Genomic DNA, 22,400 nt, shown 5'->3' with positions numbered 1-22,400 from the left:
TTGACGCTATTGGGATGGTTTATGTTTGCTCTCGTGTGAGCCACGTTTTTGTCTGAACTTGCGGTTTTGGGCCCGGAGGACTGCATGTTGTCGTCGCCTGCAGGTCTTGCCCAAAAGTTACATACTGTGCGCCCGATCAACAGCGTTATGATAGCAACACATAGCATTATCTCTCCCGCACCTCTTATACCACCCGTAGCTTCCGTAGCACCCGGTCGCAAACGCGGCTTGCCTGACGTCAAGAGCTGAGGTTTGCCCGACGAAGTTTCCTCACCGCCGTACGCTTAGCTCAGTCGGCTTAGAGCTCGTGCTCATTCACTACCTGCCATGATATTCACCGCATACTTGTGGTGGAATTGGAGAATGCGTATGCGCGAGCAAGTTTCGCTGCGAAGTTGCGCGTTTGTTTGCTAGAGTGCGGGTGACGTAGTGCAGTATGCGGATTTTAAAATGGGCAGCTTGATGCGCGAGCTATGGAGTACGTTGGGGAGTGGGGTGCGCGGAGGGTTATACGATGCGGGGCCCCGCGGTGCGGATGTTGAGGGAGACTGGAGTACGGTCTCGATGATGAGATCGCGGAGTTTGCGGCGAAGGTTGAGGAGGGATGGGATAGAGGATTGCGCAGGCACAGGCAGGGGGTGGATGAGTGCTGGGAGTGAGTGCGAAAGCTTGAAATGAGTCGGAAAATAAATAGTGAAGTTGACTCATACATACAAGGACAGAAGGAACCGCACCCGATTCCTTATTACGCTTGGGGAGCGGTGATCGACTGACGAACAACATTGCTGGTAGTCTATAGATAGTCAGCCAGTTTCTATCCCGTACATATTCTCGACATCCACACCAAATTGATCATCTTTCAGCATAACCAACCCACTCCCCTCACCCATCCACCTCTCCCAACTAAGCCCTCCCGGCGTTGCTGCTCCGGTACTCCCTATACCCCCTATCCGTCCACTTCCTATTATCCCTCGGCAGCTCCGCCACAGGCAGTCTCGCTACAACCGTCGCATTATTCCCCATGCCCGGCTCCTGATGCTCCTCCCCAATTCCCGACTCCCTCTTCTTCTTTCTAATAGAACCACCCTTAGTGCGCTGATGCTTCTTTCGCCTGTGGAGAGAGTACGCAAGCCCACCGACGATTAGGAGCATGCCGACCAAGGCGACGGGGATGGCAACCATTTTAGACCTCTCCGTTGGGTGAGCCTCGAGGGGCTGCGCGGTTCCCGGGCTGGGGAGCGATGTTGTGGTCGTGGGGGTGGAGGAGGAAGTCGAGGAAGGGGTGGAAGGCGTAGCGCTAGATGCATTAGAAATGCGGGTGTAGATGGTTGAGGTCGTTGCGGGCGCAGTCGGGTTGCTCGTGGACGAAGTAGAAGGCGAGGTGCTGCCGATTGGAGACTGCCGTGTGATAATCACGCAGCTCGAACCCGACGTTAAGGGATCGTTTGAGCGGCCGGACGTTTCAGAAGGCTGCAATTGAATCACCGAATTATCGCAAGAAGTGACAAGCGTTGTCGCTGTGATTGGGATCGAGCGCGAGCTCGGGAGCGGAATTGGTATCCCGGGCTCCCGTGCGTCGTTGCTCGTGCCCGCATCGTTAGCGAGGCCCTCCGCCTTTATCTTGCGGAAAGTACTTACGTAGGGGTGTTGGTGAGGAACACTCAGTCGACACTGCTGTTCTCCAAATAGTGCTGGTGATTAACGTTGATGGTGCTGTAAGGGTAGTAACCATTGCGTTTGCCCTGCTTGAAGCGTCGAGATCACTCTGCGGTTGGTCTGCAGAACTCGTTCTCAAGCTGATAGCAACCAGAAGGAATAGAAGAGAGAGATACAGAAGAGGAGTATAAGGCCCAGGAGAAAAAAAAAAGTAGGAGTAAAGAAGAGGGGGCAATCATAGGGCAAAAGAATATGGGTTGCGGAAACGAGTGGAGAGTCGGCGTGAAGAGGGAGGCGCACGGCGACCACGAGGCCACAGCGCAATCGACCTGGACCAATCACGGCGCTGTGAGTGTTGCGGTGTAGTAAGACTACCCACGTAGTCAGCGCTTCGAATAGTGGTGATTGCGAGCAGAAAGGGACTGAGACAGTGTATGCTGGGAGCTAGAAGTACAATAGTAAGCAGCCGAGCGAGAGAGGTTGTGGCGTTCGACGGACTCAAAACCGATCGAGTGTAGCGAGAAGGGTAATGAGAAGCCTGAGGTCTCCGGTGAGCAGTGCTGAAGGCGGGGTTGAGTTTGTAGTCTAGCCTGCACCGTTGCACGGCCGCGAGAGCGCGGTTTACGAGCAAAACCGATGTAAAGAGTAGGGAAAGGTGCGAACGAATTTTCGAACATAACCTGAATTAGTTGAATGAGTGATGAAGCCCGCGGGCGTGAAGGGGGGAAATTGAAGACGGTTAGCTGCCAGCGTACTGTCTCAGACCAAGACCGCAAGCTGCCATCACGACAAGCGATCTGAGACAGCGCTTTACTGCCCTAGGGCTGAGGAGAAGAAGGAACACGGATGTGAAATATTGGGATTCTTCAAGCAATCCAGAACGAACCTCTCCTGCGGGGTATATTCAGGCTCTCTGCCGAACCTGGTCGCCTTCGCGTCGCTTCTGAACCATCCAAACGCGGTCTTTCCTTCGTTTGTTGATTCGTTCCCCACTGAGCGTGGGAGCTTCATGCTAGGGAGCTAATTGCCCGTCTTCTCCCGGTTGACGGCCCCGGTATCCACGGCGGAAGCGAGGTGTCATAGCTCATTCAATCCCGGCGCCACACTATCCTCACTTCGCCTTGTTCTTCGCCGCCTCCGCCTCTCTCCTCGTCGCGTCCTCCAATAGCGCCGTATCCACAGCGCCGCTGGGTAGGTGTACGTATCGGACGACGGATCCTCGAATGAACATGTCGCGCGTCGAGCACTACCCTCTTATTAGCCTCCTACACACTCCTTCGCTCCCTAGTCCTATGGCTCCCGCATAGGTCTTGAAAATGGGGAGAATATTGGGGGAAGCGCACCAGATGCGGCCATCTCAGCTCATCCGTCGCCTCGGCATTATCCAGCTTGATATTCAGGTATTGGTCGACGCTCTTCAGCGTGCCGCGGATGCAGACCTCGTTCTTGAGTTCGACGGTGATTTCATGGTCTACGAGTGTTTTGAAGAAGCTGCCGCAAGCGTTAGCGCTCAACTGCTCTCTGAGCCTTTGTGGGATGACGATGAATATAGCATGCGCTATGCACGTTTGACGCTGTAAAGGATGTGCGGAGATGAGCAGTGCGTGATATAAGATACAGACCTGAAGAAGAGCATTGTGAGATGGGTAAGGTGTCGTGACGATTGAGGGTTTGTGGCGTTGGTGGGCTGTAGTGTGCTTTCGTCGTGCGGGAAGCTCGAGGTTGATCGTCGAGCGTAGGGCGCGATTGCCGAAGATTTGCCGTTCTTCACGTGAGCTGTCTTTCCAGAGGTCGCCGTGGCGCCCCGCGCCTTCTCACAGTATAGCTAGCTAGAAGCGAAGAGAGGACTCCAAATATGAAGCGAAGAGAGTGATTGATACAATTTCTCATTTGTGACAAAAGGAATTAGCTATTGTGATATCAATCCCAACCGAGATCCATGTTATGCTATCCCTACGCCAGCCAGCCGAAGCCCCAACACCATGCCAATGCAGATGATCCTATTCAACCCGCCATTCTACCAACGTGATGTCATGACTTCTTCTTCGCATAACCCGTTAGATATCTCCACCCCGAGCCTTCCCTTGCCCCCTCCTCCAACACCTGCACGACACCCTCCAGAAACCTATCCTCCTCCTTGCCCATCTCCATTTGCAACCTCAGCAGCCACCGCTCCCAATACCAACTCCCTACGATACCAGTCATCATCGCAGCATCAACTGTTGTACCGAATACCGGCGCTTCAGTCACATCCACCTGACCGTCCGGGCTGATACTCCTCTCCTCTTGCTTAGGCTCAGCACCGACGCGGAGTCTGTCCTTCCAGTGAGCAGCCGTCTTGCCCATCGGCAAAACCATCCACATCCTGTGCACATCCTTAAAGCCAGCTTTGCGGAGGCGTGGAACGAATGATTTCGTGGGCGCGGCGTCGTAGCCTCGTGTTTTGAGATTGAAGCCAAACTCGACGCCCATGGCTTGGGCTTGGCTACCTGCGTGGATGATGTCGGCATCGAGCAGTGAGAACTCAAGAATGCCGCCCGGCTTGAGGCACCGGAAGCACTCTTTGAGGCAGAGATCGTACTCATCCATTGAGCGACCCAGGGGCTTGTCGGTCTTGAGAAGCTCATGCAGTGTGCGTACTGAGACAACATCGAAGTGGCCATTGGGGAAGGGTAGAGTCCAAAGGTTAGGAACTGTCATGTGCTTGTGATTGTCTGGCCCAGTAACGTTGGAGGTGAGATTGCGGCCGGCCGTGTATACCGTGGTGGTGACGGTGTATGGATAGTCGTACGCGATCTGCCATGCCCAGTCGTTGGTCGGTATACCGCCGACATCCAGGACGTGTGCAGTACTCGTGCGCCGAATGCGAGCTCCGGCCGGCTTGCTGAGCAGCTTCCCGCCGTTAAGTTGCTTGAGTGCTTGCAGGACCCAGGTAATTGGTAGCATCTGGTCAAGCGCTTGTCGTTCCATTTGAGCGCGTGCGATGCGCTCTTTCAACACGGTCGGATCGTTCATGTAAAACTCGGAAACAGGTCGCGGCGGCGATGGCCGCACCGGATTGGTCAGTTCGAATTTGCCGAGCAGCTGATCTTGGTGAGATTTTGGATTGCATCTGCGATGGACGTGCATCGCCTCTGCCCTGGTTTGCCGATGGATGAACACATCAATCTTTCGGTTGCGCGTTTGCAGATACTCAAATCCTTGGAAATATGTTAGTGTTTTCTTTGGATCCTCCTCTTCTGTTGGCGACTTCTTTGGCTCATCTGCAAATTTGACAGATTTCTTGACGACCTTATCCACTGAATTGCCTCGACTGTGCGTACCGCCTGAGAGACTCGGGGAGCTCATGTCGTTCATCTCCCGCAGAGCAGCTTGCAGTTCTTCTTGTTCCTCCAGCCAATGACCGGTCCTCTCTAGGTTCGCAGAAGACATCTTCTGGAGCTCTACGTGGTAGTTTTCATTGTACTGAAAGAGAGTCTTGCTGGGATTGATTTCCTTCACCTCAATTGTCTCATCAATGTCCCTAAGATTCACCGGTCGCGAGGTTGGTAAGGGATCATCGAAGCCGTCCAGGGTTGAACCGTTTAGCGTGACTGTTTGCTCTGCGATGGTGTTTCTCCGGCTTTCACCCCATGGAAGCTGGTAGAACTTCTCAGCTGTAGATGTATTAGGTACAGACTCTTCTCGCCTCGGTATGCTCCAGGTGTGCCGGGCACTTGAGTGGAGAGACGAGAAGAATCCGCCAGGGGATGGAATAGAGAGTTCGGAGAGAGGCGTGTTTCCAGAAGAGCCATTGTGGATGCCTGATGATGGGATACGGAGAGCAAGCCATGGTCGCGATACTTGTTGCATTTCTCCCCCTCTTATTTGGGTGGCGTGCGGGGCGCCAGGCACCGGCGACGGCTCTCGTGATGGCTCCCGCGATGGCTCCCGAGAAGGCTGCCCAAGATGTTGTAGGGTCTCCAGAGCCTGATAATCGAGCTGGACTGGTGACCAGGAATCGAGGCTAGTCTGCGACTGACGTTTCTGGGTCTCTGGGGTCGAAGGGCAGCTTAGCTTATCCATTTCTTCCGACGACATGCTGCCATCGAGGGAAGGTGCCGCCGAGCGCGCCGGCACCCGAAGATTATGCGAGGTAATTAATGAGATTGCTTGTTGAGATGGCGTGAGCAATTGGGAAGGCGTCTGGGGGACGGCTGACAATGCACTCTTGAGCTTTTCGATTGTCGGCCAGGCGGATGGTGAGGGGATGATTATCGATGGGTACCGATTCCGACTTGTGTGTGCAGTCTCCTTGACGGACTTGGAGGCGTGAAGCGGCACCTCGGCTTCGTCGTCAGTGACATCGTACAGCGAGTCGAAGTCGCTATCGGCTCGGCTCATCCGATACTGCGATGAGGATGCAGGATGCAAGTGTCTCGGCGACGGCTGCGGCGACGGCCTCATGACGCTGGGCGGTGCTTCCTTTGGCGGCGGGTACTCCTGACAGCTTCTCGGTGAGGCCGCGCTGGGCTGGTAGCTGGAGGTGGGCGAGTATCTCGGGGTGAAGTAGTACCGCGGGATGGTGCCGTCGTCATCGAGCATATTAAGAGAGTGTCCGTCGTCCAGCGGGGACATGGCATATCGAGGGTGTTCGGCTGCGCCAAGGGCTGCAGGATGGTAGTCTGCAGAAGGGTGTACTTCTGGCATGTCGGTATATTGGGCTGAGGTGAGCACCGCCTCGCGCGTGCTATTATTAAGAAAAGTGTACTTTGGAATCCGAGCAGCAGGGGATTTGGCGAGACGGAGGGGGCAGAAAACTATAAACAGGAGAAGGAAGACGGTATTAACGGGCAATAACCCTGGACTGGTCAACAGCCCACTCGTAAAAATGGCTCTTCGATCAACGAAGCGTGCGGCGTAGCAGAGAAGACTCGGGAGGGAAGCAAGAAGGGAATGGCAGAGAAACGGCAGCGGGATGTGGGCGCGGGAACGGGGAGCTGCGAGTATATATCGCGCGTAGCCGCTTTCCCGCTGACCTACCTATCGAGCCAGTTGTGCCGTGGCAGTCGAGGCTGCAGTGCAAGCTGTGCTGTCCATTGAAAGGAACGCTCGGTACAGGGTAGAGAGGCGTTGGCGGCTCAAAGACGGCCACGACATGGCGACCGGCCGTTGGCGCCTGTGGTTGGCTGGCTGCTGGACGACCGTGGGCTTCGCGAGCATGGGCTGGTCCTGAGCTGTTCGCGATTTGGGAGTCCGGCGCTCCATGGCGGCGGCGGTGGATTGGGTGTTTCTCGTCGAAGCGCCGCGGCTGGCTATTTCGGGGCGCTTGCGTGCTGCGGCTGTGGCCAATGGCTGTGCCGCACCGCGTTCTACAGCAGACGTGCCAATAAGCCACGCTCGGTGGAGAGACCTCCCGAGGTCGCGTTCGTCGGTCCAGGTAGACTTTGTAAGTGACGGGAGCGAGGCTGCTGCGGCGGAGGGCTGCGGAGGTTGCCTTTGCCTGGCGAGCAGCTGCCCAGGTGCTGCGTCCAGCCACAGCAGGCTATTCCAGGCTAGCGCGTGCCTCGATCACGAGGCCAGAAATAGATGCCGTCGGTGGTTTGAATCAGAGCATCTGGCATTGACGCGAGACGTCTGCGATAGAGGGCGGTCGAAACGGGGGATGGGTGAATGAGAAGGAGGATGAGGAAGAGGTTGCCGTTGCCAAGGCGGGGCTGGTGGGGCAGCGAGACGCCGGACGCCGACCAGCGCTCAACACCACGCACCCATCGCGACATGTCACATCCCCAATCTCCACCGCCCACTGCCCCCCCCGCTGCCCCCCCGCTGCCATTGGCCCCGCCGTGCGTCATCTCCAGTTCTGCGCGCTCCTTCCCGCCTCGCAGCAGAGCCGCCCGCCATGTCCCCCCCCGCAATCATCGCCCCCTCCATTCTGTCCGCCGACTTCGCAGAGCTGGGCAAGGCATGCTCTGGTACCATGGGCCAGGGCGCCGACTGGCTGCACGTACGCTTGCTTTCCCGGCCGATTGCGCGCAACCCGTGCCCGTGCCACTGACGCGTCCAAGGTCGACATCATGGACGGCCACTTCGTGCCTAACATGACCTTCGGCGCCCCCGTCGTCACCAAGATCCGCCCGCACGTCGACCGCCCTTCTAGCGCGTACGGACGCGGAACCTTCGACTGCCACATGATGATCGCAGAGGTGCGCGGCTTCGCCTCCCATCCCACTCGCGTCCTTTGCCTTGCCGCCCGTTTCCTGTCCATCACCCCGTTATCCGCTTTTCCCCTACGCTCTACGACGCCTTCAATATACTCAAGACACCCATAGCTAACGGATTACCCATCTAGCCCAAGCGATGGGTTCGAGACTTCAAGAAGGCCGGCTGCGATCTGTACTGCTTCCACTATGAAGCCGCCTTCTCGACCGCTGCCGAAGAGCCTTCGGCCACCTCCACCGAGAAAACTTCGCCAAAAGAGCTGATTCGCTTCATACATGGCCTAGGCATGCAGGCAGGCATCGCAATAAAGCCAAAGACATCTGTCGACGTGCTGTGGGAAATTCTCGAGAATCCAGTCAAGGAGGAAGTGCCTGATGTGAGTGCATTCTCCCTCGCTACACTATCGTCTATTCTGTCGTCTATTCTATCGATAGTGGCGTGCTCGTGCTATATCAATAAAACGTGGCATGGATGGGCCTGGAAACAGGTCGTCTCTGCTTGGCTCGTAGGGCTGTAGGGGTGCGGGCGGCTCCATGTGGCGGCGCTTAAGCGTGCGACCCTTTGCAACCTCCATGCCCTGTCGCTCCCGTTTTCCGCTTCCCCTTCGAGAATTTGCCACGGAAAATGGCGACTTCTCATTGGCCCTTTCTATTCGCCATTTTCCCGTGTCATGCTATCACCTACCTACCCGCTGGTTTCCCGGCTCCTCCCGTAGGAGCAATAAACGGAAGACACCCGGACACTGACGGCGTGCAGATGGTGCTCATCATGACGGTCGAGCCCGGCTTCGGCGGCCAATCGTTCATGGCGTCCGAATTACCCAAGGTTACGGCGCTCCGCATCAAGTATCCCGACCTCCACATTGAAGTCGACGGCGGCTTGTCGGAGAAAACTATCGACCAGGCCGCAGATGCCGGCGCCAATGTCATTGTCGCAGGTAGCGCTGTCTTTGGCGCCGCTGACCCGGGTGAAGTGATCAAGAAGCTCAGAGAAGCGGTTGAGTCCCGAAGAGGGAAGCTATGAGGTGAGCGTGTAGCGTCCGTCGATGCTAACGTCCGTATATGAAGTTATAAGACATTGTAGACAAAATAGATATCGAGAAAATTGACATCAGCTCTGCATTTGCAATTTCCGAGCCTGGCGCCGCTCAAGAATGTCGCGAGATATTTCTCTAGCTAACACAAATCCGCCGACATCTTACTGTCTCACGAGCGACTTGCCCCACTAACGCCGAGCAGCAAGTTTGCAGCCAGTTTCTGACTGTTGTCATCACCTTATTCGCACCTACAAAGTACTAGAGCCCGAACAGTGAGATCGGCAGGGGGTAAGCAATCTACCGTCCACGCTGTGCAACATTGGAAACGCATGTCAGCAGCTCCGCATCGGGGTACCCATCTGGTGGTGCGAGCTTGAACAACCCAAAGCTCACGCGGTCTGATTTTAGGAAACCTCTGGCTTGCAGCGATGACCCGAAACTCTTCGGGTTAGCATTTGGAGTCCTGGGACAGCTGTGAGGGTTTGCTCACGTGGGCTTTTTCCCCATTGCTCTTTTGTTACCGCTGCCTCGCTTCATGGTAGGTGACCGACGTGTCTGTATCTGTGGCTGCCGATAATAGTAGTTATTTCGCGTCACGCTCGGCTCATTTCCTAACATGGCTTCTAGGGTTCGCTTCGCCTCTGCCACACAATGCTGGGGTGCCGTCACTTCGCCTCAACACACCATTCTTCAAAATGAATGGACTCGATTCTATCTACGCGATAGTCTAGTTGGCTCTTATCAGTCCCCTCAATTCTTCATATACGTCCTCGTTTGCATCATTATCGCTCCCTATCCCTTCCACGCACTAATACGTCTCGGATCGTTGCCCACCTAGCACTTCTTCGTCTTCTGTTATTCTCGTCAGCCCAAACTCTTGGAAGCCAACGCCAGTGGCTCCTTGGGCCTCAGATGAAATCACTTACGCAGCAGATAATAGAACTAAGATCCCCACCGCACTCTTTTGGGTGTTTCTTGGGGCAGTGGAAATTTGGGCGGTCCTCGAAGTACTAGTAGCGGTCAGCATACGTAGGCTCCTTCAAAGAGTGAGGGAAACACGGGTGGCTACTTACAGTGCATTTTTTGTAGTTGCAGCAGGCACGAGAGACCAGCAGGTCGCGGTCTTCGAGCGTGCCGCTATAGTCGCGTGGGGTGTATTGAATTTCGGCTTCTTCCTGGGGAAGGGCGTAGGAAGCGCTGAGGAGGGTGGCGAGGGTGAGGACTGAGGGACGCATTTTGGAAGATTTAGGCGGGGTTAGTGAGTATTTGAAGGGGGCTGGTGTGTTATGGTTGATACTGATTCATTGACAGGACGAAGAGGCTTATATATCCCCCATTGGCCCTTCCTTGCCTCTACCTCACCGCCCACCACGGCATCTTCTTTCCACCCGAATAGCATCATCAACGATTTCTGCTCGACTGACGCTGAAGGCCCGCACGTCAGGTACCTTGGCGGCCTCATAGGAGCGGCATCTGAGAAAACCCCTCCGGTGAGCCCTAGAACGTCATTCGCAGTACCTTGCAGGGCCAAGTACGGACGAACCGGACCGCAGTAGCTTGAAGAGCTTGTTTGTAAAGCTTAGTTTTTACGCAATCGCTTTTCAGCCTCGGTCACAACGTGTCTGGATGTGGCCGGAACTAGGGGGCCTGACAGTCCCTTAACGCTCTTGGACGTTTTCTATTCCGGTACGCATGCACGAAGGCCCTCACTCATTTGGTGGGATAAGTCGGCTTTTATTGCAGTTTGCAGTCGTACCATCAGGTCGTGACCGATGTAACTCCGCGGTGAACCTTGGTGTTTGAGCTGATTAGCGGGTTGCCTTGCAGCAGAATAAATCCATTCTTAACGTCCGGCCTTACTATCCTCCTGCATCCCAAATTTCTGGGGTTAGATCTTGGCATGATGGTGAGTTGGATCGTTGCAGCTGATGCGGTGGGTGGGAGGGGGTTCGAAATGTCGTGCAGCGTGACTGAAACCAGCAGGAATGTCTTAGGCGGTCAGCGTTGGGATCTGATGTTGATAGTTCGGCGGTGCCGGCGATTGGGGAAAGGCTCGTGGTTGGTGTACACGCTTGTACGTCAAAGAGAAACGACATAGTTACTGAGCTCTCGCACCGCCCAGAGGTATAAATATGCACCGTTTTTACGCCTGCTGAAGTCTTTTAAAAGCTTGAGTAATCCACACCGTGTAACTGTAACACACCCGACCGGTCTATCTATTCGATCAGCATGCGTTTCTCCCTTGCCACCCTCATAGCACTCTTCGCAGCCGCGTACGCAGCTCCTGCCGAATTGGCGAACGACCAGCTGCAAGAGCGCTCGCTCGTCGACCGCGCGTGCTGCAACTACAATAAATGCGTCGTACGTATCTCCCTTTGCGTCCTGCCTCAAGGCAGTCCACAGCAGCACCAGAGAACGGAATACAAGTCAAGGGCTGATCACTGATTTGTGTGTACAGGAAGTCCATGTTGATCACCCGTGCCCGGCGAAGCATCCGAAGTCCTGTGGTGGGGAGCTGTCATACAAGAACTGCTGCGTAAGTATTTGTGGGTAGAGACGGTTGCGGTGCAGTTGAGATAATGATAAGTAGAAGAGCAAACCGTGCTAACCTGTTGACCGCATGGCGAAGGGCTAAGGGATAGGAACGCGCTCTCCACTCGGGGATGGGGGAGAGCGAGGCGAAAAGGTAAAGAGCTAGAGTCCTTATCTATCTGGGTATGAAGCATGGTCGCTCCATTGGAATGCGTGAATATGCAGTCTTGTTATATCTACTCCATTCAATACTCGGAATGCTCCAATCAATATGATTTATCTTGGAGCATAACCTCATCTATCACACCGCGACACCCTCCAGTCATGCATTTCCCCTCAAACCAAATACCCTTAGCGTCATCAATCCTTCTTATTAAACAACTCCCTCCTCCTCTTCATCTGCTCAACCGCCTTGATCCACTTCACCATCCCCTTCTGTTTCTTGGTGTTCTTCTTCCTTCTATCCTCGCCCGATCCTGGCAAATCCTCATACTCCTCATCGTCACCCGTCTCAGGAAGCTCAATAATATCTCCAGTATCCTCTCGATCCACGTCCCAAGCCTTTGGCTCACCATCCTTGTCCGATCCGGCGTCCTTCCCCTCGTCATTTGTATCTTCACGAAAAACCATATTCCGAGGCCCCAACATCCAGCGCACTGCGCACCCCGTGATGCCTAGAACGAGGACAAAAGAGCCGGTGGCGCCGAGGACGGCGTAGAATCCGGGTTTCCGCGCGGAATCTAGGTGTTTTAGGATGACGAGTGTGGCGCTTAGTGAGATGGCGACACAAGAGAGGGCGACGAGAGGTGGTAGGAGAGCGGTTGGCATTTTGATGGGGTGAGTTGCTTGTGGTGTGCCTGTGGTTGAACAAACGCGACCCGGTGGTGCGGTTTTCTGGTCCGGAATTTTTTTTGTTTGCTCTCTGTTTGCGGGACAAGCTTGGCTGCGGGAGCAGAGGTTCAGTTGCTAGAGGACCGAAGCGCGAGAGGCTGCGTAAGTAGGGAAGAAGAAAAGAGCAAGGGGAAGGGTTCGCGAAGTGAGCAGAAGTAAGGTAAAGGGAAAAAATACTGCCCAGATCTCTGACCGTGCGTGGTAGCCCCTCACCTTTCACTCGGGCACCAGCGCCACAACCGCTCACTCGCGCACTAACGCCTGCGCATTTGAATTCCCCTCCATCCAAAGGCAAAAAAAAAGGTAAAAGGTAAAAGGTAATTTCACGATTCTGCACAAGCGGTCACAGGACTGACATGGTCACAGGACGCTACTTAATAGCCAATCCGCTTGATGTTCTTGTACAACCTAAATCAATGGAAAGATGGGATTTGTTCCGCATAATAGTCAGCTTGCCCGCGACAGAACCCATTACACGCTAACTAACCATCTTTGATGATTATGTTGAGATAGGATTTGGCAAATTTTTAGGAGAGGTGGAGGAGGGTGATGGGCGGATATGTTCGGGGGCGGGGAAGGTAAGCCAGGGAATGTTGTTGCTGTGCAGATAGGTTGAAGTGAAGGAGAGTGAGTGCAGTAGGCTGAGCGCGAGAAGACGAGCAGCAGGTTTCGACGAATTAAAAAACTGGAGAAGCGTCGACAGGCGAGGGGAATCGACGAAGAAAGAACTCATGCTTTCTACGAAGCAGAGAAAGCACATGAGGGTGCAGTTGCTACGTCTATTCGCTTAAGGAACTTGCATCCCATCGTCCACTTCCCGGTCCGTACCTAGGTAGCAACCTTGGAACGTCACTTCACACGCCGCAACTTCCATTCCTCCACGCTACGCTCAAGTCCCACGACATCTAATCTCTCCATCACCAAGCAACTCGCATTCAACCATGCGCGTTCCACCTCCCTATCCCCCGGCTATCGCGTACACAGCCTCGTTCTCGCTCTTAGTCCTTCACAGCCATAAAACCGTCAAGCTCTCCCCGATCACTGTTTGCGCGGCCGGAGCAGCTGCATACGTGGTTGAGTACGTCTGGATTCGACTCCACATACGATATCTCCGTCGCTTAGTGGCGGAAATGGAAGCGAGGGTGGAAGCGACCACACGGTGGATCGCGGCTCTGGAGGTCCGAGAGCGAGAGGCTAGGAGAAGGAGGGGAGGTGATGGCGATGGCGATGGCGAGATAATCGAGCTGCTGAAGGAGGGAAAGACTAGGAGTCCGGGAGGGCGGGCGGAGGGTGTCGAATTGGAGGAGGTGGATTGAGGATTGAGGATTGAGGATCGAGGATCGTGTGTCGGTGCGGAGTGGTGGGTTCTGAAAGCGGTTTTGGGTGGTGACGTTTGCGCGATCCATGGAACGTCATTTGGGACACTACACCAACTCAGATGCTTAATGTCACATTCCAGGACCGCTAATGCCTTTCGAAGGGGAGGGCGTCTTCCTAGCCGTTTCCGATTTGTTTACCTCCGCACCATTAGTCATTATCGGTTCTCGGATTCATAGTTCCTGGATTCAGACAACGTGACCTCTACATGAAGATGGGTGCTACTATCGTCGTAGAGTGGTAACAGAGATATACAGAGAGGCTGACCATGAAGAAGGAGGCGAAGCCAATGGTGTAGGAAGGTCACTGGGATGGAGAAGTGCCAAATCTAGGCTGAAGCTCATCGCGTCAGCTTCAGCAACCGGATTTCCTGTGAACAGAATGCTACGCAGATGACGGACTTCATTGCACTATGGTTTCGTATGGCTAATGCTTGGACGGCGTTTGTGGCAACTTCAAGCAATCGAGAGAACCATGTGTGTTTCTTCTAGCATTTTCAGGCCGTTGAGAGAACAAACAGGTCCCTTTCTAAGCTTATATGGGAGAACCACCCCCTAGAGGCTCTTTAATCCACCAGCAATTTCATCTATGAGTGATCCTTTATTCTAGCATTCTATTTCCTATACTAACCCAACAGACTTACCAAGAACACAACCGGAATGCCTCCCTCCTAATCCGCCCATCTTTCCGTTTTACGCACCGGCTATCTCATCATCACTGGCATCGTAGGCATTAGCGCCGTTTTCCGTGGCGTAGGTCGCCGATTCGATGCTGCAATTCTTTTCATCACGGCTTTAGCATGGGCGTGGATGGAAAAGATCCTGAAGAAGCTCAACAAGAGGAGCCTCGGCTGAAGCAGGAAGAACATATGGTCTAGTGGTGGGAGTGATAATTACGAGGAGTTAATGTTGAAGAGACGGATGGAATGGGTGGTACGAGCATGTGTAATGCGATTGAGCTTATTGTAGGTGCGCGCGGAAAACCCAAGCTAGGTGTACCAGATTCCAGCTTCCCCCGTCTCAGTTACGCGTGGGCGTATGTTAGGTCCCTATATTGCCTTCCGCCAGCTTTCGTTGTAGCTCTTCACCATCTCACCCTACATATTATTGGGACTGTCTAACACTTTCTGGTAGTTCCGCGCACATTCCGTCGCGAGGACCCTAGTCCTCTAGTTGTTGCACAGTCCCTATGCCTGAAGCTTCTTGCGCGACTGTGCTTTTATTTGCTTGATCTTAACCTAAATCTACAGACTCTAGAGCTATTGAGTGAACGCTGAGGGTGACAGAGGGGTTGAGGCGAACCTTCGCACCGCAAGCGATGGGGAAGAGACTGAAAGCAGATGTGTGCATTAATTGTGGTGATTAAAGAATTTTGCGGCTTGCGAGGGCTCCCGCTAATTTGGTGAAATTAGTACGAGCCGCATCGTAGTAAGTGGGATTGCTGGTTCGAGGCATGTGCGCTCTTAATTGGCGTGTGGAAGAGATGGACTTCTGTGGAAGGAGGATGCGGCAATTCAGTGAGTCCGCGCCTTTACTACATACCAGCCTTCCTTGGAAGGAAATTCTCTGCACCTAATTAGTATTCTGTTGATGTCACCACTTTCACGATGTTCTGACGGCAGCCGAAACCTCAGCGTAAACATCGCATACACCGAGTAGGTCCACAAAAAGGCCAAAAGCATAAGTTTTCCGAAGTCGCTGCGTGATGGTGCCCGGGCGTGAAAGCCGCTGATATCCACTTCTGCTGCCCATTCTTTTAAGAGCTCTGCTCGTGTCAACAGCTTTCGTCGAGCTTGCTTGGTTCGCATCCAATTCGCGTGTTGCTTGTCGTGAATCACCAAAAACGCAATGGATGCCGTCACAAGACACTCTACCGCAACATATATTCTGAGGGCGGTGACGACGATTAGGGCTTCCCGTACGGTTGGTACCTCGTATCTCACGCGGAGCTGCGTGAGTAATAGTGCGACGATGGTCATGAGAAAGAGGCACGCCAGGATAGGTGGTGGATAATACCGAAGAATGATGTGTGAGACTCTTAGAATTGACCTCCGAATCATTTTGGATAGGAGGAAAGCTAATAGCCTCGGAGCGAGGGGAGCGGGACCGCGAATGGGGAACGGATGAGGAGGCAGCTGTTGGGAGATGGCGGGCGTTGGTTGTGTTGTGGAGTTATTTAGGTGAGAACTTTGGAAATCTTGGGGTGAAGGGAATTTGAGGGCAGCTTGAGCCGAAAGGTTCTCTATGATTAAATCCTAATAGGGTTGTACGCAGCACCGTGTCTCGTTTCTCACCCGATCGGGGGAAAAGTCACGTGTCGTTTAAGCCACTCACCCCGTCCAAACTGGAGGACCGGGCGCCTTGTAACTGGTGGCAACCGGATAATACGACCAGAGCAGCCCTGGATCGTTCGCCTGGTATGCTCCTGGAAACGCGACTAAAGGCCCAGGCTTGCCGTTTCCTCCACCAGTCACCTCAATCTGAGCGCAGGAGAGGTAGATCTGAGCGCCTCCGACGTTCTGCGCCTGGTGAAGAGCAATACTCTCCACTCGGGCTAGGTACTTCCCGCTTGGTACATTCTTAGGAATCTGGAATTCTACGGTCGACTTCTCTGCGAACGAGAAGTGAGTGTAAGCCTAATAATGGGGTGTGGGTATGCCGACGTACTGTATGCCGGCCACGTCTTCTCGTCGCTGGTTAGCGCCCCATTGCCCTGCACAGCGCTGATGCTCCCGGCCTTGAACCACACGTTGCCCGCAGGATCCCAAGTATTGATATCCGCGTTATCGGGCACCTTCGCCATGTAGAGCTGCACTGGCCCGAAGTGGGATATTGATGCAGCTGCGACAAAACCAAGAGTATCACCCGCTGCAACCGTGGCAGTGCCGGACCCAGCTTTATTTTGGAAGCAGCGCATGTCGGGGCTCGTGACACTAGTCACGCCGTGGTTGTCTTGGAAGTTCTTGGTCTGACGGACGGTCATCCATTCTGAAGCTTGCGCTTCGCCGTTGATGACGAGTTTTGGGAAGCGGTCTTGTTCAGATCAGCATCGATGAGCACGCCCAGTGATTTAAGCGACTTACAGTGGGCTTGGGCTGCGGTTGCCCACAGTAGAGCGGCGAGAAGGCGCATACTGGCAGAGTCGTGAAGGCAGCTATCTCGACCGACTTAGGACAATCAGGAAGACGTTCACCCATTTATTAATAGCGGTAAGGTAGTGCAAAAGTTCGGCACTTGATCGGGCGCACGGATGGGGTATATTGTTATTGTCGATGTCGAACTATATTACCGCATTCAGCCGGCGAGATAAATGAAGGATAGAGTGCATCCCATCGAATTGAGTCGAAACGATCATATATAGCGCGTAGAAAGATTGTTCTCATTGGGTTATAGCCACCGCTTCGAGAATAGGCGTTGGTCACGAAAGGATGCATTTGGGCGCTCTCAGCGGTGCATTTCTCCACGACGGTGATCGATCACTGCCTAATAGTCTTTTGCGTCTCGCCACTTCTCGAAGATCAACCCCAGCATCAAGCGTTTCATTTTCTCGTAAGAGCATGCTCCTCGTCCTTCGGGGGCCTTGCTGCACCTGCATGATCGTGCGCCATCTCAAATAGTGCTCATCTTCGATGCGATCGAATATAGCCATTGCATTCATCGCGTAAAGTCCCGCACAAAATGCGATTAGCGATATCGCTATAGCTGGCGCCCGACGAAGGAGGTGTTCCGTAACAGGAATAGATAGAAATTTGGCAAGTATGGTGATAAGGTTTTGATAATCCTCTGTTCGCCATGTGAGCGAAAGCACGATCGCCTCAAAAATGGATATTACAAGGAGAATGAGGTCGAGAATTTCTCTTTTCGTGAGTCGGATCATTGTTTGGGATGGCTTAAGAGGTCTTGGTCGTATTGACTAAAGTGTGGCGTAGTTGCTGTTATGCGCATGACAATGCAACGGTAGGAGAATGGTAGGCTGGGGTTGGTGTTTCACAAAGAGAAGGGGAGCGGGAGAGCCTTCACTTCGCTTTTCCGCATCACTAATTCCTAAAATTGTAGCGGAATTGTTGCCATAGACATTCTCCCTTGTAGATGCGTTCGATGATCATAGAGCACGAAGCATCCCGATGTTTACATGTTTTCTTCTCGCGCTGCGTTCTGTGAATGTTGTCTACAGTCCACAAGTATTTCTATATTTATATGCCCATGCATTTGCTCCCTTTGTGCCTTATCTTTCTACAACTTTGGCACACCTTGGAGATTATCGTGGAAAGCCTTTCACAGTGAGCACCTGCTTATCTCTCTGTGTAGTAAGCCTAGATAATCTCCATAACCGATCACAAGTCTCCTCCATTATTCAGTCGCCACCAGTAGAAAGTAATACGTTAAACAAGGCCATTGCCTCAGATGTTCGACCGTGTCACGATTGCTCACGGTTCGAGTAGTGATCATAAATTGGCTTAGCCAGAGCTAATATCAACGAAACGCCTAAGGTGACCAAATCTTTCCCACCCGCAAAACTACGAAGCCCAATCCAAGGATTTGGATCGCAGTCCCTCGCAAAAAAAGAGAAAAGAGGAGAATATCCCGCGGTTCATCTTAGGCAAAAGTCTCGTACGGGAGTAGCTCACTGACAATTGCGTGATGTAAGCACTTGGGCGGGACGCCCGAACTTGCAGGGAGGTCATCGTGCAAGATTGGTTGGAGTCTTTTGAAATAGTCATCATGAAAGAAGACTAGGTGCGGCGTAGTCACGGATCTTAGACGGGGCCGAATCTCCGGACGACTTTCGACCCTTCCTTAACTTTAAACCCTTCTCCCAGCTCATTGTTATCCTAAAACAACTCACCGTCGTCGTAGCCAGTATGAAGCGTGTTGCTATAGTAAGCCCCATCCGCGGCTACAGCCCTTACTCCTACTGAGGTTGTCCAGGTTGGAGGCTCTCTCACCGGCCTCATGGCTGCTATAATGATACGAGATTTGGGCCATGAAGTTCATGTCCTAGAGCGAAGCGCACCGGAGGAGCTTCAAAGCCAAGCAGCGGGTATGCAGGCTGGTCTGGAGGTTGAAGCCTTCGTCAAGCGTTATATTAAGGAGCCCGGAAACTACGGCATCTTTGCGAACTCGGTGGATGTTCTAAGCAAAGAAGGCGAAGTGGTTAAATGTATCCCAATGTCTGTCCCCATGCGTCTTGTTACCTGGTACGCGCTGTACAGGTTGTGCTTGGGCATTTTGCTGGATGCTATACCGGGGAAGCGCAGCGCGACATACGAGACTCATCGACATGTTACGGATATACGGGATGAAGGGGACAGTATGACAGTGGTCTACCGAGATCTAGAAGCTCAGCGGGAGAAGGTGATGCGGGTTGAACTTGTTATCGGAGCTGATGGCGCCAACTCCATGGTCAAGAAGAAGCTTCTGCAAGAAGTATCGCCAAGATACGCCGGATATGTTACATGGCGAGGGAGACTGCCTGAGAAAAACGCGTCACAAGAAACGCTAATAAGATTGCGCGAGAAGTGCACGATACATCGTGTGGAGGATGGGTACTTTGTAATGTGAGTCTCTTCCAGAGTCCAAGCTTGGAAAAATGTTGTTATTGACTGTCAAAGATACTATGTCCTTGCTGGCTCCGCTGACGAGACCCCAAAAACACACGACATTATTTGGATCTGGTACACCAACTTAGCAGAGGACTCGTCTGAGTTTCATGAAGCCATGACCGATAGAGATGGAAGAAGGCACTTCAGCACGGTTCCGCGTGGGAAGGTCCAGCCCAAAGTATGGGCACAGAAGCTGGAAGAAGGTAGAGCGGCGTGCGCGCCCATGTTGATCGAACTGATGGAGAAAACTGAGGAGGTTTTTCTGTCTGCCGTCCGGGACTCGACTCCAACGAAAGGAGTTTTCTCGGACGGAAAGGTGATCTTACTGGGTGATGCGTTGGCGCTTTATCGTCCCCAGAGCGGCTCCAGTACGAGCCAAGCGGCTTTACAGGTGCTTGCGCTTGCCAAGGTCTTCGAGGGAAAGATCACACTAGAAGAATGGGAGAAGCAGGCAATTCAGTATAATGTGCTCCACGAGGGATGTTATATAGGCGATGATTGCATTGTGTACAAGAATCACGTAGTAATGTGTAGGGGATTGAGGCAGTGCTACTACAATGGGGTTCTCTTTGTTCTAATATACAAGCAACTAAATTGGGACGCAAAAACCTCTCCATCCACGAGGCAGAAATGATTAATAGGAGATTCCAGAATGCGTGACCTTACTGCGCAACGAGCAACAGTCATAGGGGCTAGGAAACGAAGACGTCTTCGAAGCCTTCTCATGTCATGAGAACCAAACATATCCCAAACAGTGTAACCGTCGCCCTTCATGACTTCGGGAGATATTCCCGGGTGAACAAGTGATCGACCTGTGCCACTTATAAGTCAATCTGCGATGCTGGTCGCGCCACATCTGATCGCCAGTGGTGCGAATTTAGAGGATCCTTTTGGTAAACGTTCACTTCAAAGAACTCGTTGTGGGCAGAACACTTGAAATTCTTGAAGCTATCCTAGATTAGCATATCAAGGAGTGAATGACATGGCATGACTGACGTGTTCAGCTTCTGGAAATTTCCATCAATGAGCCACTGCTCAGCAACCTCAACGAAACCATCTTCCCCGGACACAGAGTCATTGGCGGTAAAGTAGCGCTTGCTCTCGAGAGGACCGAAGTTGACTTGTTTGACGACTTGGACTGCGTACGATGATGAGGCTGGTCGGGCGGCATCGGAAGGCTGGCTTCGCTTTCCTTGGGGAAACCTGCCCACGCCATGAAGGCCGTGAATTTGGACTCGTGGGAGAGGCGTTTGTTCTTGTAGGGCTGCACGCTGGAGCAGCAGAAGATGGAAGACATGATGGAAAGAGGATGGCGAATAATGGCACCGGATGATCAAAGAGGTGATCATGAGGGTTGTTCGACATAAGGGCTTTATAAAAAGGCTCTTCGCCGTCCCCCGATGTTGAGGCCTACCATCCCTAGGTAGCCTAATCGAGCTAATCGAGGTAGCGAGCCAACCCCGAACTGGTATTTTGAGGCCTACCAAGCAAATGTGTCGGAACCAGTCATGAAGTCGGCTGAGATATCCTAAAGGTTCTTAGCATCCGTCGGTCACACCAGCGTATTGTGAGGCCTACCTTGGTGACGTCGACCAATCAGGTCGTTGCACTTTGAGGCCTACCCCTGCACTAAACACGCCGGCCGTATACATATACCCCGCTATTCCGCAACCTGACAAAAGGTTCTTCAGCATATCCTATTTCCTCTCCTGCCAACTCGCGAGGCTTTAATCCCTTTATTCCGGTGCTCAGTCCTTTGAGGGCGAGTACCGGAGATTCTGATTCTGACGTCATCGTTGCTCTAATACCAACATTCCACACAATGGATCGCAATTGAAAGAACTTGGTCTTGATCTTGGACTAAACCTACCTGAGGGAGAAGACTGGTGGGATGAGTACTGCAATATACCGTACGAGGCGGGTTTCGCAGGCCCTTCGGACTTTACAGGAACACAGCTGGTCGACTTCGATGCACCCTCAGACCCCTTTTTGCCCCTCCCACTAGCGTGGGGCAACTCGACGCTCTCCTTACCCCGTTCGCCATTATCGTTGAGCGTGTTAGAACTGTGCTCCCCACCAGCACAATCTGATGCCAACCGCGAGTTTCGGGACGTGAGTGCTACATCTCACGCCTGCGGCCTTTGTAGGAGAAGCTTCGCCACCTCGGGTCAGCTGAGGTAAGCATTCAAGGTATCTTGTGGCATCGCACTAATAGTGCAACAGAAAGCACTCTCGGAAGATCCACGAAAAGCCCCTCAGATGCGAGGTCGAGAGCTGCGCTCAAAGGTTCGCACAGAGGAAAGATCTGGATCGGCATGTGAATGCTAGGCATCCCGAGTTGCGGGCCGAAAGAAGGCGCTACCATTGCCCCGTGGACAATTGTAAGTGGGCGGTTGAAACTGGAAAGTCGATGACAAGGCACGACAACATGAAGCGGCATATCGAAGACCTGCACACTGGCGAACGCAGAGTACCTGTGTCTCGAACATTCAAGTCGTCCCATGTTCTTTGAATGAGGGTCTACTTTGTGAGGTAGATGTAGTCCAAGATCAAGACCAAGCTCTTTACGCTTCCTGTTCTGTTGCCCCAACTTCCCCCGAAGCATGCAAGTGGTCCACACCTACGAACGCAAACACCAACGCCGGCTCCAGCGTACTCCCGCCTCAATATACTCCCTCCCCATCACACTTGCCGACGAATTTCACACCGCATATAGCCCCTCAATGCCCTCGCATGCTCGTCTATCAGCACGCCGCCCTTCGTGCGCAAATCTCCAGGTACAAGCCTCGCGCTATAAAATGGCGGCTTGGTAATAGATCCTAGATTTGGATTTTCTTTGTACCGAGGTTCCCCGAAGAAATGATCGTATAGTCGTTGCCCGCGATAGAAATCCTCATCAACCCCCATCGCCACGAAGCCATTGAATCGCTCCACCGTATCCCGGAGTCCTTGCCAGTCAATCCCCAACCCCTCCAATCTCCCCGCCTGCACATATAACCCGTGCTATGCCATACCATGACGCCTCTTTCGAGCTGCTGCAAAAGATGGATGATTGTGTTGTTGTTCCCGAGCGATGCTATACGTCCTGAGTGGGATGTGGGGTTC

At 53.2% G+C, this 22,400-nt stretch overlaps 11 protein-coding genes across 11 annotated transcripts; 4 read left to right on the top strand and 7 right to left on the bottom strand.

The window, feature by feature from the left end:
* Positions 1-306: 306 nt before the first annotated feature.
* BU26DRAFT_211703 (uncharacterized protein) lies at positions 307-807 on the bottom strand. Its single transcript, XM_033820655.1, has one exon. It carries the CDS (start codon positions 710-712, stop codon positions 446-448), a length of 267 nt encoding a protein of 88 aa, XP_033687926.1. The 5' UTR covers positions 713-807; the 3' UTR covers positions 307-445.
* Positions 808-903: 96 nt separating this feature from the next.
* Positions 904-3,292, bottom strand: BU26DRAFT_601137 (Sm-like ribonucleoprotein; the record flags this gene model as incomplete). The annotated part of the gene is made up of 4 exons (XM_033835243.1): positions 904-1,297; positions 2,772-2,902; positions 3,000-3,147; positions 3,279-3,292. 4 exons carry the CDS (start codon positions 3,290-3,292, stop codon positions 904-906), a joined length of 687 nt encoding a protein of 228 aa, XP_033687925.1.
* Positions 3,293-3,466: 174 nt separating this feature from the next.
* BU26DRAFT_211609 (verprolin) lies at positions 3,467-6,623 on the bottom strand. Its single transcript, XM_033820654.1, has one exon. The coding sequence runs from the start codon at positions 6,343-6,345 to the stop codon at positions 3,688-3,690; it is 2,658 nt and encodes an 885-aa protein (XP_033687924.1). The 5' UTR covers positions 6,346-6,623; the 3' UTR covers positions 3,467-3,687.
* Positions 6,624-7,534: 911 nt separating this feature from the next.
* BU26DRAFT_515332 (ribulose-phosphate 3-epimerase) lies at positions 7,535-8,969 on the top strand (the record flags this gene model as incomplete). Its single annotated transcript, XM_033828041.1, has 4 exons — positions 7,535-7,642; positions 7,704-7,841; positions 7,988-8,233; positions 8,614-8,969. The coding sequence occupies 4 exons, from the start codon at positions 7,538-7,540 to the stop codon at positions 8,878-8,880; spliced, it is 756 nt and encodes a 251-aa protein (XP_033687923.1). The 3' UTR covers positions 8,881-8,969.
* A 410-nt stretch (positions 8,970-9,379) lies between these two features.
* BU26DRAFT_501201 (uncharacterized protein) lies at positions 9,380-10,128 on the bottom strand (the record flags this gene model as incomplete). The annotated part of the gene is made up of 3 exons (XM_033826553.1): positions 9,380-9,547; positions 9,820-9,903; positions 9,967-10,128. The coding sequence occupies 3 exons, from the start codon at positions 10,126-10,128 to the stop codon at positions 9,380-9,382; spliced, it is 414 nt and encodes a 137-aa protein (XP_033687922.1).
* Positions 10,129-11,071: 943 nt separating this feature from the next.
* Positions 11,072-11,579, top strand: BU26DRAFT_211588 (uncharacterized protein). Its single transcript, XM_033820653.1, has 3 exons — positions 11,072-11,254; positions 11,352-11,429; positions 11,484-11,579. The coding sequence occupies exons 1-3, from the start codon at positions 11,123-11,125 to the stop codon at positions 11,499-11,501; spliced, it is 228 nt and encodes a 75-aa protein (XP_033687921.1). The 5' UTR covers positions 11,072-11,122; the 3' UTR covers positions 11,502-11,579.
* Positions 11,580-11,651: 72 nt separating this feature from the next.
* Positions 11,652-12,253, bottom strand: BU26DRAFT_547547 (uncharacterized protein; the record flags this gene model as incomplete). The annotated part of the gene is made up of 1 exon (XM_033831888.1): positions 11,652-12,253. The coding sequence occupies one exon, from the start codon at positions 12,251-12,253 to the stop codon at positions 11,786-11,788; it is 468 nt and encodes a 155-aa protein (XP_033687920.1). The 3' UTR covers positions 11,652-11,785.
* Positions 12,254-13,155: 902 nt separating this feature from the next.
* Positions 13,156-13,632, top strand: BU26DRAFT_587616 (uncharacterized protein; the record flags this gene model as incomplete). The annotated part of the gene is made up of 1 exon (XM_033834694.1): positions 13,156-13,632. A coding segment is annotated over one exon (477 nt), but the record flags the coding sequence as incomplete, so codon positions are not given.
* A 2,390-nt stretch (positions 13,633-16,022) lies between these two features.
* On the bottom strand, positions 16,023-16,675 carry BU26DRAFT_420218 (lytic polysaccharide monooxygenase; the record flags this gene model as incomplete). Its single annotated transcript, XM_033823349.1, has 2 exons — positions 16,023-16,303; positions 16,360-16,675. 2 exons carry the CDS (start codon positions 16,673-16,675, stop codon positions 16,023-16,025), a joined length of 597 nt encoding a protein of 198 aa, XP_033687918.1.
* Positions 16,676-18,554: 1,879 nt separating this feature from the next.
* Positions 18,555-19,929, top strand: BU26DRAFT_560258 (FAD/NAD(P)-binding domain-containing protein; the record flags this gene model as incomplete). Its single annotated transcript, XM_033832784.1, has 3 exons — positions 18,555-18,572; positions 18,622-19,250; positions 19,305-19,929. 3 exons carry the CDS (start codon positions 18,555-18,557, stop codon positions 19,927-19,929), a joined length of 1,272 nt encoding a protein of 423 aa, XP_033687917.1.
* On the bottom strand, positions 19,893-20,592 carry BU26DRAFT_537916 (uncharacterized protein; the record flags this gene model as incomplete). The annotated part of the gene is made up of 3 exons (XM_033831437.1): positions 19,893-20,243; positions 20,292-20,477; positions 20,507-20,592. The coding sequence occupies 3 exons, from the start codon at positions 20,590-20,592 to the stop codon at positions 20,117-20,119; spliced, it is 399 nt and encodes a 132-aa protein (XP_033687916.1). The 3' UTR covers positions 19,893-20,116.
* Between the last annotated feature and the right edge of the window lie 1,808 nt (positions 20,593-22,400).

The sequence above is a fragment of the Trematosphaeria pertusa genome (genome assembly GCF_010094035.1).
Source record: "Trematosphaeria pertusa strain CBS 122368 unplaced genomic scaffold BU26scaffold_3, whole genome shotgun sequence".
Classification (NCBI taxonomy): domain Eukaryota; kingdom Fungi; phylum Ascomycota; class Dothideomycetes; order Pleosporales; family Trematosphaeriaceae; genus Trematosphaeria; species Trematosphaeria pertusa.
This window is presented reverse-complemented; position numbering and strand designations above follow the sequence as displayed.

Bases quoted from the DNA above. Each gene is read 5' to 3' on its own strand.
- BU26DRAFT_211703 (XM_033820655.1), bottom strand. From the start codon at position 712: ATGTATGAGTCAACTTCACTATTTATTTTCCGACTCATTTCAAGCTTT.
- BU26DRAFT_211609 (XM_033820654.1), bottom strand. From the start codon at position 6,345: ATGCCAGAAGTACACCCTTCTGCAGACTACCATCCTGCAGCCCTTGGC.
- BU26DRAFT_211588 (XM_033820653.1), top strand. From the start codon at position 11,123: ATGCGTTTCTCCCTTGCCACCCTCATAGCACTCTTCGCAGCCGCGTAC. The intron at 11,255-11,351 runs GTACGTATCTCC...TTGTGTGTACAG, and splicing joins GCAACTACAATAAATGCGTC to GAAGTCCATGTTGATCACCC.